This window comes from Elephantulus edwardii, unplaced genomic scaffold (assembly GCF_000299155.1).
Source record: "Elephantulus edwardii isolate Elephantulus edwardi_28Jun2011 unplaced genomic scaffold, EleEdw1.0 scaffold00075, whole genome shotgun sequence".
NCBI classification, from domain to species: Eukaryota; Metazoa; Chordata; class Mammalia; order Macroscelidea; family Macroscelididae; genus Elephantulus; species Elephantulus edwardii.
Window position 1 is genome coordinate 8357611 of NW_006399825.1, and position 13053 is coordinate 8370663.

A 13053-nucleotide genomic window follows, 5' to 3' on the forward strand; every position below is an offset into this window, starting at 1 on the left:
GGCTCGCGGGAGCCCCCCACGGCCGCCGCCGCCGCCACCGCTGCTGGGCCCCGTGTCGTCGCCCTCCTCGTCGCCCACCCACCTGTGGACGGGTGAGGTGAGCACGGCCCCACCCCCCGCCCGCATCCGGCACCGGAGGAGGTCCCCCGAGCAGAGCCGTAGCTCGCCGGAGAGAAGGAGCCCGAGCGCCCCAGTGTGCAAAGCAGGTACGTGCCGAGGGGTGGTGCGGCGAGGGGGAGGCAGCCGGTGGGAAGGGGTCCCGGGTGCTCGCGGCTCCCGCGCCGGGACTGCGGCGCTGCAGCGGGGCTGAGGTTGCTGGGGGCGGGGCCGAGGCTGTTGGGGGCGGGGCAAGGGGCGGGGCCTGGGTGTGTGGCCCCGGGGTCCGCCCTGCGCCGGCCTCATTGATGGCTGCGCGGGCCTCACTGGTACCGCTGGAGGTGCGTCTGCCAGCCTTGTGCTTGGACTCAGTGTAAATCATAAACCTGAGGTCCCAGCCCACTGGTGAGCGCTTACCCTTTTTTTTCTCTCCTGCAAGTTGAGGCGAGGCTAGGCGTGGTTTGTCACTTTTAGGGAAATGATTACTGTTACGGTGTAGTGCATGTCTGCTGCTAGGGATGTGTGTGCGTTTGTCTCCCAAGGAACAGAGTCAAAGCTAGGGGATCGGATCAGTGGCAAGAGGGTGGGGACGTGTTAGCATTTCCTAAGACTTTGAAAAATGGGTAACAAGGAGTGAGGAGGAAGTTCAAGATTCCTTTGAAAGGTTATGGGCTTTGTCAAGACCCTGGGGTTATTAATGGCATGCTGATTTTGTGTTTAGGATTTCAGTCTATTTATCTGAATATCTACCTTAGAAAACCCAATTTCCAGTGTCTACTTAATATGTTAGATATCTAACAAAGGTTGCTTGGTTGTCTCTACCTGGAACTTTATGGGAAAGGTTCTGTTGGAATCGTTAAGAAAGAAGAGTTCCTCAGAGGAGGCATTTAAACTGTGAGGGGTAGAAAAGTGTAAAAGCAATTTACCTGGTTCTCTTGCTCTTAGAATCTAGGGAAGAACTAAATGAGTGGTTTTATTTTTGTCTTAACATATCCAAACCTATGCCTTTGCCTTTCCATCTGGAAATTTCCTGCTAGAATCAGACAGGCAGCAACAATTTTTCAAACTAATAAGTCAAATTGGATACAAATGTTTTAGAAATGGAGGGAGTAGTCAATCTTTTGGACAGAATTAGTTCTGAAAAATGATTAATAGTATTTTTTTTTCTGAGAAAAAGAATACTATTTTAAATCTTTTGAGAAGGCAAAATCTTTCCCCCTCCTTGATTGTTAAAAGTGATAGAGAACCCCTCTCCCTCAGTACACACTATGAACTACACAACACGATGAGTGATTAACGTAGAATATCTCATATTGGCCTTTATTATAGATTTGCATGTGATGATTGACAGCCTGTGTAAACCCACTGACTGATCACCTATGAGTTGGCTGGCACATAACAGTTACCTATAAGAAAGGGAGCTCTGTTGGCTTTGGTAAAGGAGTTGTACTGCTAATACAAAGGCATATGGTTCAAATCTACCAGCTGTTCCATGGAAGAAAGATGGGCCATCTAATTCTATGTGATTTATAGGTTCTGAAAACCCCCTGGAGGATCGACTCTGACTTGTTCCTGACTGCCAGTGATCACAATCACAACCTTTAGGAAGGAACCCTAGTGGCTCTATAGAGTGTTCATGTTGTAAAATAAATCCTTAAAAAAACAGCAACAACAACAAAAAATCCCCAGCAACAAATCCATAAAGATAGTTTGAAGCAGCACTTTCAATTATGCATGAAATAGAATACTGCCTATTACTAAGTCATATTGAAGTGTAAATATCTGATAATTCTCCTCCCATAAATTTGTATTTGTTTCATCCCAGTGAAATTCCAGGCAGTGTGGGATGAGGCATTTTCAGTTTTTTTCATAGTATCGAGTAGCCCAGGTGCTATTTTTATATGACCAAATCTGAAAGAACGAAGAAAGAGAGATGAAAGGAGAGTCTCCTTTTGGGTGTGGGTGTGTGTTTTGATCCAGAGTGTTTTATTGGGATGATTTCCCACTCATTTTGATTCAGGTTGCTTTTAATGCTACTTCAATCTTGGGGAGCATATTTCTGTAAAGCCTTACTTTTCCTCCTTAAGATTATCAGAGTGATAATGGAGCATCTTGTATATTTCATATCCATGAAGTAGGAATTAGGGCTTTGCATCAAGTGCTGCTTTTTACGTTTTTTCATCTCCTCTCTGGAGAGGGGTGATGAGAGATCCTTTTTGAAAGACATGTAGTTGTTACCCTGAAAAGTCCTTTTTTTATTAAAAAGGAGTCTACTACTGAGGTGCACCTGACGCAGGCTTTGGCATTTTCAGTTTCTTCCTATGCATCTAAAAATTTGACAGTGAATAAGAAAGAAGATTTAATGCCTTTAAGTTGTGGTGTTGTAGAGGAATAGTTAATATCCTGTGAACTGTCAAAAGAACAAACCAGGGGGTGGGGTGGGGGAAATTATACACCAATGAAGGAATTTTTCTTTTACTTTTCAAAGAGAAGAGCAAACTGGGGGTGGGGAGGGGTGGGCGGGGAGAAAAGTGCAACAGTGAATGAATGGAAATCCAGAATCTCAGTAAATGTTCATTGAAATTAATAAAAAAAGAAAGAACAAACCAGTCTTATTTTGGAGGAAGTGCAACCAGGGTCCTCTTTAAACATAAGGATGGTGAAACTTCATCTCATATACTTTCAGTCTGTTATCAGGAGGGACTAGTCCTTGGGAGGGACATCATGCTGGGAAAGGTGAAGGGTCAAAGAAAGAGAGGAAGACAGTTCAACAAGATGGATTGAGACAGTGACTATAACAGTGGGCTCAAGCATATCTGAGACAGTGAGGTGGGTGTAGGACAGCTCAAGTTTCAAATCTTTTGTTGCAGAGTTGCTGCAAGTTGTCAATTCAAGAACACTTAACAATTGTTGTTTTTGTTAGGTGCCATCAAGTCCAGTACGACTCTTATGAAGAAAAGATCTGACCCTAGTCCTGTCCTGCACCATCCTCACACAAGAGCCCATTGCAGCAGTCACCTTGTCAATCCATGTAGTTGAGGGCCTTCCTTTCCTTCACCGACCCTTCACCCATCCCAACATATGTTCCTCTCCAAGGAATAACACTTCCTAGCAGTAGGTCCAAAGTATGTGAGGCGAAGCTTCATCATTCTTGCCTCCAAAGAGCACTCTCGCTGCACCCTCTCCAAGACATATTTATATGTATTCTTAGCAATCTGTGGGATGTTCAGTGCTCTTCTCCAACACCACAGCTAAAAGGTGTCAATTCTTGGCGAGCTCTGGTGGCCTTAGAGGCAAGAAGCTGCACTGCAATCCCAGAGGTGCATGGTTTGAATCCACCAGATGCTCTGCTGGAGGAGGGACAGTCTCCTTCTGTACCAGTCAGATCTGATTTGTCGGCACACACACACACAAGGTATCAATTCTTTTTTTTTTTTGGTAGTTCTTATTCATTGTCGAGGTCTAAGATGCATAGCTAGTAATCAGAAAGACCATGTCCTGAATCAGACGCACCATAGTCCTCAAACTGACATCACTACTCCTCAGTAATTTGGAAGGGTCCCTAACTGCAGATTTTCCCAGTGCAGTACATCTCCTTATTTCCTGACTGCTCGTACCAAGGGCATTAATTGTGGATCCAAGCAAGATGAAGCTGTTGATGGTTTTAATTTCTTCTCCTTTCATAATGGCACTGCTTATTGGTTTAGTGGTAAGAATCTTTGTTTTTTTCTATTCATCATGGTATTGCCTATTGGTTCAGTGGTAAGAATCTTTGTTTTCTTGATAATGAGACACAATCCATACTGAAGGTTGCATTCCTTGATCTTCTGCAACAAGTGCTGCAAGTCGTCCTCACTTTCAGCATATAAGGTGGTCATCTACATAACACAGGATAGTTTCTATTGATAATGTTTAGGAAGAATGTTGTGGTGCCCCACTTGTCTGTCAGTTTGCTGTACTTGATTTGCTGTCAGATCACAGTTTGCTGTGATACTGAAATCTTTGCTATTGGTGTGTCAAATTCCAAAAGGGTTTCCCATAATGGACTGGTTTTGGTGGAGCTCCCTGATTAAGACACACTAGGAAGCAGAATGGGCCATCTGCTTCCCAAATAAAAGGCTTTTTCAAACCCTTTGAACACTAACCTATGAAATAACAAATACTAGACATTTTTTGATAGTGCAAACTGTAGCCAAGTCATTTATCTGCTTAGAAACTTATAGTGCCTCAGATTCCTCAAAATAACATTCCAGTTTGGACTGCCAAAGAAACAGATTTGTCTTGAGGAAGTACAGCCAGATTGCTCTTTAAAGACTAGGATGGTGAAATATCTTCTCATTTACTTGGGGCATCTTTTCAGGAGCAACCTGTAGAGAGACATATTGGGAAAGATAGAAGGTCTGTGAAAGAGAGAACACCTTCAGTGAGATGGATGGATGCAGGTACTACCACAGTGGCCTTGAGCATAACAGAATGTAAGGATGGGACAGGATGTGGGAAGATTTATATTTGTTCATAGGGTCACCTTGGGCCATAGTGGACTTGATGGCACCTAACAACAACAATCACCAGTTTGCAGCAGGAGTATTAATGGTTCAGTGATAGAAAGCCTGCCTTCCAAGTGGGAGGTCCTAGTTAGACTTTCAAGTACAATCACCAACCATATGTGAGTAGAGTTTCTAGAACTGCTGTAAGACTGAGCAGATTTCAGCAGAGCTTCTAAATGAAGATGGATTAGGAGGGAAGATTTGGAGGTTTATTTATGAAAAACAAGCCAATGAAAGCCCTGTGTATCACAACAGTTCATTTTCATGGTATGTGAGATTTTCATGAATCAGGGCAGATGTGAGGGCAGCTAACAAGAACACTACTGTAGAAAAAGATCTATACGATTCTCTAAACTTTAGTTATAAAATAGTGGTGGTAATACCTATTTCATGTTACGGTTAGGATTCTCATTCATCTCAGGGAGCATCTTTCTGTAGGCATCCAGCTATTACCCATGTTTCTCAGAGGTCCTGGCAAAATTGCCAGAGAGGTATGATCTTTGGGTTAATAGAGTCTTTTTGAGAATCAGAACTATCCATGGTAGGGTTTAGAACATGAAAAATTAAAAATACTCACAATAGTTTCTCAATATTTGCTATCTATTATGTGCTATACTAATTTTGCTTCTAAAATTTAATTTCTAAGTAGATATAACTTAAATTACATGTGTAGGCTCCGCTTTTATACTCATTAATATTCATAGCTGTCTAGTTGGAACGGATTCATAGCTGACCCTGAGCGAGTTTTTAGATACTATATGTTGCATAGGGAGCTCTGATGGCCTGGTAGCAAAGAAGCTGTGCTGCAGTCCTGAAGGCATGAGATTTGCGGCCACCAGCTGTTCCAAGGGAGAAGGACGGACAGTCTCCTCCTATGTGATTAACTGCCTCTGAAAACCCGCAGGAGGGTCCGCTATGGGTTGGTTCCGACTCGATGGTACAAGACAACAACTATATATTGCACAGGAGAAGACTGCCCATTTTTCTCACTTGAATCCACTGATAGCTTTAGACCACCAGAGAACACCACCTCCACCACCTTTTGGGTTAGGACTATAATACTACATTTAAAAGTGGAGGGAACATTGTAAACATCAGAACATTGCTATTCAGAGTAGATGTATACTTAATCTGTATCTGTGCTGTACTGTATTATTCTGCATAATATTCTGCACAAAGAAAAATATTCTGCACATGCCTCAATAAGAGATTTTTACAACCCCACTTAGGGGATTAGATAGCTTTCTAAGAATGTAAATAAGGTGATTAATACCTTTTGAGTTGTTGTTGTTGTTGTTGTTATGGGCTAATGAATTAGAACTGACTCATAGCTGACACTCCAGCTGGTTTTCAGAGTCCGTGAATCACACAGAAGAGATTGCCCCTCTTTCTCCCATAGAGCAGCTGGTAGATTAGAACTGCTGGTAGATTAGGTTGGGTTGGCAACCTTATTACTCAACCACCAGAGTTTCACACTTTTTGGGTAGACATGCGGATCATTTATATAGACCACTAACTAGGAGATCAGTCCATTTTGCCATTCCTATAAGGCAAAAATTGAGTAAGTTCAGAGGCATAAAAGGAGATCTCTTTACCATTTAAGAAAGCAGAAGCATCAGAGTGCAGGACATCTTTGGATTAGAGATTCTTGGGAGAGCCGGACCAAGATGTGGCAGCCAGGATAGCAATAGGATTGGCAGTGACAGCAACAAATAAGTGGTGAGACACCAGAGACTGGAGTGAGATAGAGCAGAGCTAGATATGCCCTGTGGAGCCAGATCCATATGCTTTGGCTTACTGGCAGAATATGGTTGAGGGACAGAGGTGGCACATAATTGACAGAACTATGAGAGCTTTTTAACACTTGCCTGAGCATAAGGCAGGGCTCAGAACCACATCAAGAGTCAGAGAGAAGCTTTTTTGGGAAGAATCTGTCCTGGTAGAAGAATTGTATCTTGTTTCCAACCACAGTTGTAACCTATTACTTCCTTAGTAAATTCCATTATAGTGAGTTTTGCTTGGCCGTTATAATCCATTAGTAAACCCAGTAGTAAAATAAATTAGAGCTTGGGAGGAATGGTTGGTGTTAGAATTGATAGGAGGAGTAACATAAGGGCATGTTTCACTTCAAAGAAATTGACTTTGTGCTGTTGATTTTGATGGGAATTCTTTTTCTTTATGCAATTAATGGAGATGAGACTATCATAATTCTATCCTGACAATATCAGAAACACTTGTGGATGCTTGTTAAAAATACATATGGTTATAATTTATGTTCATAGCAGCAGCATTCATGATATCAAGAATATGGAAATTATCCAAAAAAGTTAATGGATTGAGAAATTGTGGTACATCACACAATAGAATACTGTGCAGCACCAAGGAATAACAATTTTGTAAAACATTGTATAGCATAGGAGAGTCTAGAGAGCATAATGCTCAGTCAGTAACAGTCTCATAAGGGCAAAGACTGCATAGGACCTTCATTGTAAAAACAGAAAGGTAACTAATAAGATGTATATAAATGTATGAAAGAGGACGGGGAAAGGGGGCAGGTATAAAGAGAGGGGTAGAAATTTCTAGGGTAACACAGTTTATTGGGTGGATTGGGGAGAAGGTGAAGGGAATAGAAAAGGTTCAATGAGGACTTGAAAAGATGATATAATAACAGCCATAGATAAAATTATATAGTATACAGTACAATCACTCCATTGTATGAAACAATGAAAGTTTGTATGGAACACAGTATATATGAATGAAATACAATATACATGATTTATTGTATGAGAACCAGTAAGACATAATAAAAAGAGTGCATGTGGTTATGCTTTCCATTCTATATTGATAAGTTGTGTGAGAACTTTCTGGAGCAAAGAGGTCCAAAGCTGCACAGAAATAATTCATCGTAAACATGAACTTCTGGATTTTCAATTCTTAAGACCCCTGAGGTTAAGAAAACTAGATGGTGCCTGGTTACCATTAGCTCCCCTGAAAGGAATCATAATAGAAGGTCCTGGATAGAGTGGGAAATAAATAAAGGGGGGGGAGACTTCCAAATCACAATAATGGAACTCCTTGACACTACAGCCCTTACATGCTCTTTTAAGGCTGAACTCAGCTCCGTAGTCCAACCTTCAGCCAAACAAAAGACAGGTGAATTCTCATGACTTACTGGTAGAGTTGTGTTGGCAACCTAGAGGCCTGAGATTTGAATGCACCAACTAGCTGCTCTGCAGGAGATAGATGGGCATTCTCCATTTGTGCCATTTACTGCTTCTGAAAACCCACTGGAAGGTCAACTATTAGTAGTTTCTGACTTGAGGATATATAACATAAGGTGAACAGTTGTAACATCAGGGAAATACTCAGCACTTAGAACCCTTAAGCACAAAGGATCACAAAAGGCAGTATTTGTCCAAGGATAAAACTGAAGTTAGGAGAGAATGGAGGGAAAAGTGGAAAGAAGCATAGAGAAAGAGTGGAAAGAATGATGATACATTGTAGGAATTGTAGTCAGTGTCATAAAACAAAATTGTTTGAATGATTGAATGGAATTCTAATTTGTTCTGTAAAATTTAACTGAAGTAAAAACAGCAAACAGGAGCACATGATTTCTGGATGTTGCTGCACTCATAAGTGTAATTTTGCTATACTCTAAATTTGAAAAATAATTGCCAGAAGCTCCATGGGAAATTATTTGAAAACTTATCCCTCAGTGTAAAGGGCATTAGTCAAGTACTTAGTTTTTTTCCTCTTATATTGGATCAATTTTATTGTATGAATTAGATTTTTCATTGGAATGGAGAAATAGTAAAGAAAAGCAAGAAGAGGAGGACTTCTCTAGAGCAGCAGAATCAGGAAGGTAGACTGTCAGAACTTGATATTATGACTTCTTTAATTTCCACTTTATGGTACTTGTGATGTATACAGCTCTCTATATTAGTGTTTCTGATATTTAGATGATTACTACTAATGTTATACCTTCAAGCAAATCCTTTGGCTTGTGATGTCTTCATTTCACAGTTGAAGATGAGGTAAACTTTATTCTTAGTTCTGCCGTTTTCCTAGTAGATTTTACATTAATTTCAATTCTAGAAGCTTGTATTAAACTATTCTCTATGTTAATACTATACAATATGAAGGTATAGAAGATACAAGGGACTCCAGAGACTATTCATAAACTAGCCATATATGATAGATAGGCACATAAATATATAATTAGTGCTCTGCAAACATACCCATTGCTGCAGGTGAATTCCAGTTCATAAATAACTGCCCCATAGGACTTCCAAGGTTGAAGTCTTTACTGAAACAGACTGCTAAATCTTTTTTCCTTGGAGCAGCTTGTGGGTTTAGACTTTTTAGTTAAAAGCCAGGTGCTTAACTGCTGCGCCATTAGGGCTTGTCCTTTGGGTTCATTGTTGTTAGGTGCCATCAAATGACTGTAACTCATAGTAATCCTGTGGACAATACATTGGAACCCTGCCCTCTCCTGTGCCATCTTCACAGTCTCCAACATGCTGTGGTCCATTGTTCTAGTCATTGTTACCAGTACATCTTGAGGGTGGTTCTCTGTTTTACCGATCCCTCTACATTTCCAGGAATAGTGTCTTTTTTCCAAGGACTGGCCACTTCTAGTCACATGCCCAAGTATGTGAAACAAAGTTTGACCATCCTTTCCTCTAAGGAGCACCTTGGTTGCACCTCCTTCAAGACAAGACTTTTTTGTCAGTCCGTGGGTGTTTGCTATTCATCTCTAGCATCCAGGTGAAAAACATCAATTCTTTTTGTCATCCTTATTCATTGTCCAGCTTTCAGATGCATAGTAAGTAATTGCAGAGACTGGCATAGCTCAGGTGCACTTTAGTCTTTAATATCATTGCTCTCTTTTTGCACTTCAGGGAAGTTCTTGACAGCAGCTTTTCTCAATGCAGCAAAGCTTTTGATTTCTTGCTTGTTGGTACCTTGAGTGTTGATTGTGAATCCAAGCAAACTTAAATCATTGACAGCTTCTAGTTTTTCTGCATCAACTGTGATGCCTATTGATGTAGTTGTGAGGATTTTTGTTTTATCTTGAGGTGTAATCCATATTGAAGGCTTTGATCTTCAGTAAATGCTTCAAGTCTTTCACTTTCTGCAAGCAAGGTTGTGTAATCTGGGTAACATAGATTGTTGACAAGTCTTCCTCCAATCTTGATGACATATTCTACTTCATATAGTCCAGTTTCTTTAACTACTTATGCTCACATTTCCTGATTTTAAATCATTGTTCTTGAAGGTTGGATTCATAGAGGTGTGTAATTTATACCGGGTGGATAAAGAAATTTTCTCAGAAGTGGCTTTTGATAAGTGTTGGAAGAAAATACCTTTTTAGTTGGATCATAATATTCATTGAGGATAGGAAACTGGGACTAACAAGACAAAAAGTGGATATAAAGACATGTTCATGCTAGCTTTGACTATTCCTAGGCAATTAAAATGTTAATACTGTGCATTCTAGAACACACTAGGTTACTAGATAACACTCTAGAACATTCTAGATTCCTAGTGTTTATGTCCTGGTGTTGCCACTTATGTCCTGTACAACTTGAGTAAGTTAATTTTGAAGGAACTTTATGCTACAATTAATATGTTCATATAGTAATTGAAAGATTAGCGGTTCACATTTACACAGATATGCTTTGGAAGGATAGCTTGATGATGTGCTTCTGAAATAAACTTTATGTCACTTTTTCTGTGTTTCTTTTCCCCCTCAACTGATTTTAATTTAATTTCATAATAAAAATAAAAACAAGATACTAATAGTACTTGCAATAGAAAATTATACCAAAAGTAAAATCCTTTTAATCCTTGCATAAATTATAATTTTCCAATGCTTGCTATTTTCATATTGTCTTTGCCATCCTAATCTAAGTGTTTCAAGTATTAAAAATTAATTTATGTAAAGCATACATCTGACTCATTAACCAAACATCCAAACCCACTGCCACTTAGTTGATTGTGATTCATAATGACCATATAAGGACAGAATAAAAATGCCCCCTGAAGTTTACAAAGCTGTAAATACTTATGGAAGCGAATTACTGTATCTTTCTTCCATAGAGCAGCTGGTAGGTTCAAAGTACCCACCTTTCTTTCACTTGGCTGGCAGCTGAGTGCTTTAACCACAATAATGAGGACTCGTTTGTAGTAATATCATTGTAGGGTAAGTAGAGTGTGAATTTAAGATAGGAGACACAGGATAGTAACTCTGAAAAGTGTTGTTAGTTACCATTGAGTTAGTACTGACCAAAACAACCTTATGTACAGCAGAAGGAAGTGCTGCTTGATCCTGCATCATCCTAATACTCACTACTGTGCTTGATCTTGTATCATCCTAATAATCACTACTGTGCTTGAGGTCATTGTCATTCCCTATCTTTAAGGGTCTTCCCTGACTCTCTACTTGAACTTAGATGATAGTAGAAATGACAAAATTGAGTGAGATTCAAGAGATTTGGTTGGTAGCCTGTTGGATGTAGAGATTGGAAAAGGGGATTAATGATAGTTTGGATGGTGGTTTAAACTGAGATACACAGAGCAAAGAAGAAAGCAGGTTTAGAGCTGTTTAATTTATGCTCTCAAGAAATTCAGGTATTTTTTTTAGCTAGTGATAAATATGACTTTAGAACCCAGGGACACAGTTTTTAAAATTGAGACTCATCTTAGTTTAGTAGGTATTCATTTAACAACTAATTCATACTACACATTTTCAGGTAGGAAGTGTACTTGAAATGACTAATTACTAGGATGAATAGTATAATAGAATACTAAGGATAGAATTATTGGAGAAAATAACCATTTTAAAGGATAGAAAGACAAACCAATGAAGAAGCCTGGGTATGTAGTAGTAGAACTGGTAGGTTATAGTTGAGGAAGTTAAAAAAAAAGATTAGGAGGAAATGGAGAAAGATTTTCAGATACTGTAAAGAGAAGATCCTATGAACAAGATTTTGAATTTTACATTTAGGTCAATTGATCTCTGAGGGAGACTGGTTTGAGAATGTTTTAGAACAAAATTAGATTGAAAAGATGGGTGAAGATGGAGAGATAATGAGTCTAAATTATTCTTGTTTAGAAGTTCAGTTCCAAAAAAAAAAAAAGTTCAGTTCCCATTCTTCTGACTCATGGTGACCTGACAATGTTTCAGAAAAAGAATTGCACATCATAGAGTTTTCTTAGGTTGCCAGGCCTTTTGACCTTGATTCTACTGGATGGGTTCAAACTGCTAACCCAAAGCTGGATACCTAGGATACCTAGTGGTTTAAATACACCAGCCACTCTTTAAGAAAAATAGGCAGTCTTCTGTTGAAAATCCATTGGAGAGTATCCTTGAGTTGGAAGTTACTTGGCATTGAGGTAGGTGAGCGCGCGTGCGCGCGTGTGTGTGTGTGTGTGTGTGTGTGTATAGCTGAGAATAAGCAATTTCCTGTACTCAGAATCCTGAAAATTATCTTAAAGAGTATAAACCCAGAAATATCTAACACGTTCTTTTTGTGCTGTTTTTAGTTCTTATGCTGATCCATGTGTGTCCTAGTAGAGCTGTGCTCCCATTGTAGAATGGTCACCTTCACTGCCAGTAAGTGGCTTCATGGGATAAAGAAGTACAGTTTCCTCCCTTAGGATTTTAGCCTTCTAGAAACCCGCTGAAGAGTCAGCAATGAGTTGTTTTTTATTGGATAGGCATGCATTGAGAATGAAAATTTTTCAGAAGTAATCAGCAGGCTTTCTTCCAAGGCTTCTCCAAGTAGGCACAGAAGCCCAACCTTTTGGTTAACAGTAAAGCACACATAAGGAACTTTGGTGACCTGATAAGGAGTTGCACTGCCAAACTAAAGACAAGTGGTTTGAATCCATCAGCTGCTTTGTAGAAGAAAGACGAGAATCTCATCTCATTTGATTTACAGCCTCTGAAAACCTACTAGAAGGTCAGCATTGGTTCTAATTTGAGAGCACACAACAATAACACCAGAGCACATTAACCAGTTACACTACCCACATATACTTTCACTCCTCTAACCTGTACTTCAGAACCAACTCATAGCTAACCCTTTGTTGGGTTTCTGAGGCCATAAATCATCTTGACTCTTCCACCAATCCTGATGCCACATTCCTCTTCGTACAGCCCAGCGTATCTGATGATCTGTTCTGCATACAGATTGAAAAGGTATGGAGACAGAATACATCCCTGACGAACCCCCTTCTTGATTTTGAACCATGTAGTTTCTCCTTGCCCTGTTCTGATGACTGCCTCGTGGTCCAAGTATAGGTTTTGCATTAGCACAATCAGATGTTCTGGGATTCCCATTCTTCTCAGAGTCAGCCACAGCTTGTTGTGATCCACACAGTCAAAAGCCTTTGCATAGTCAAT

General features: G+C 40.0%; 1 protein-coding gene across 1 annotated transcript in view; it reads left to right on the forward strand.

Annotated features, from left to right (window-relative positions):
* The window catches only part of FAM117B (family with sequence similarity 117, member B), a 112642-nt gene that overhangs the window by 5398 nt on the left and 94191 nt on the right, over window positions 1-13053 (forward strand). Inside the window, exons 2-3 of the mRNA XM_006889150.1 lie at window positions 3-206; window positions 244-437. Of these exons, the coding sequence (XP_006889212.1) occupies window positions 3-206; window positions 244-437 (398 nt within the window). The remainder of the gene's footprint in view (window positions 1-2; window positions 207-243; window positions 438-13053) is intronic.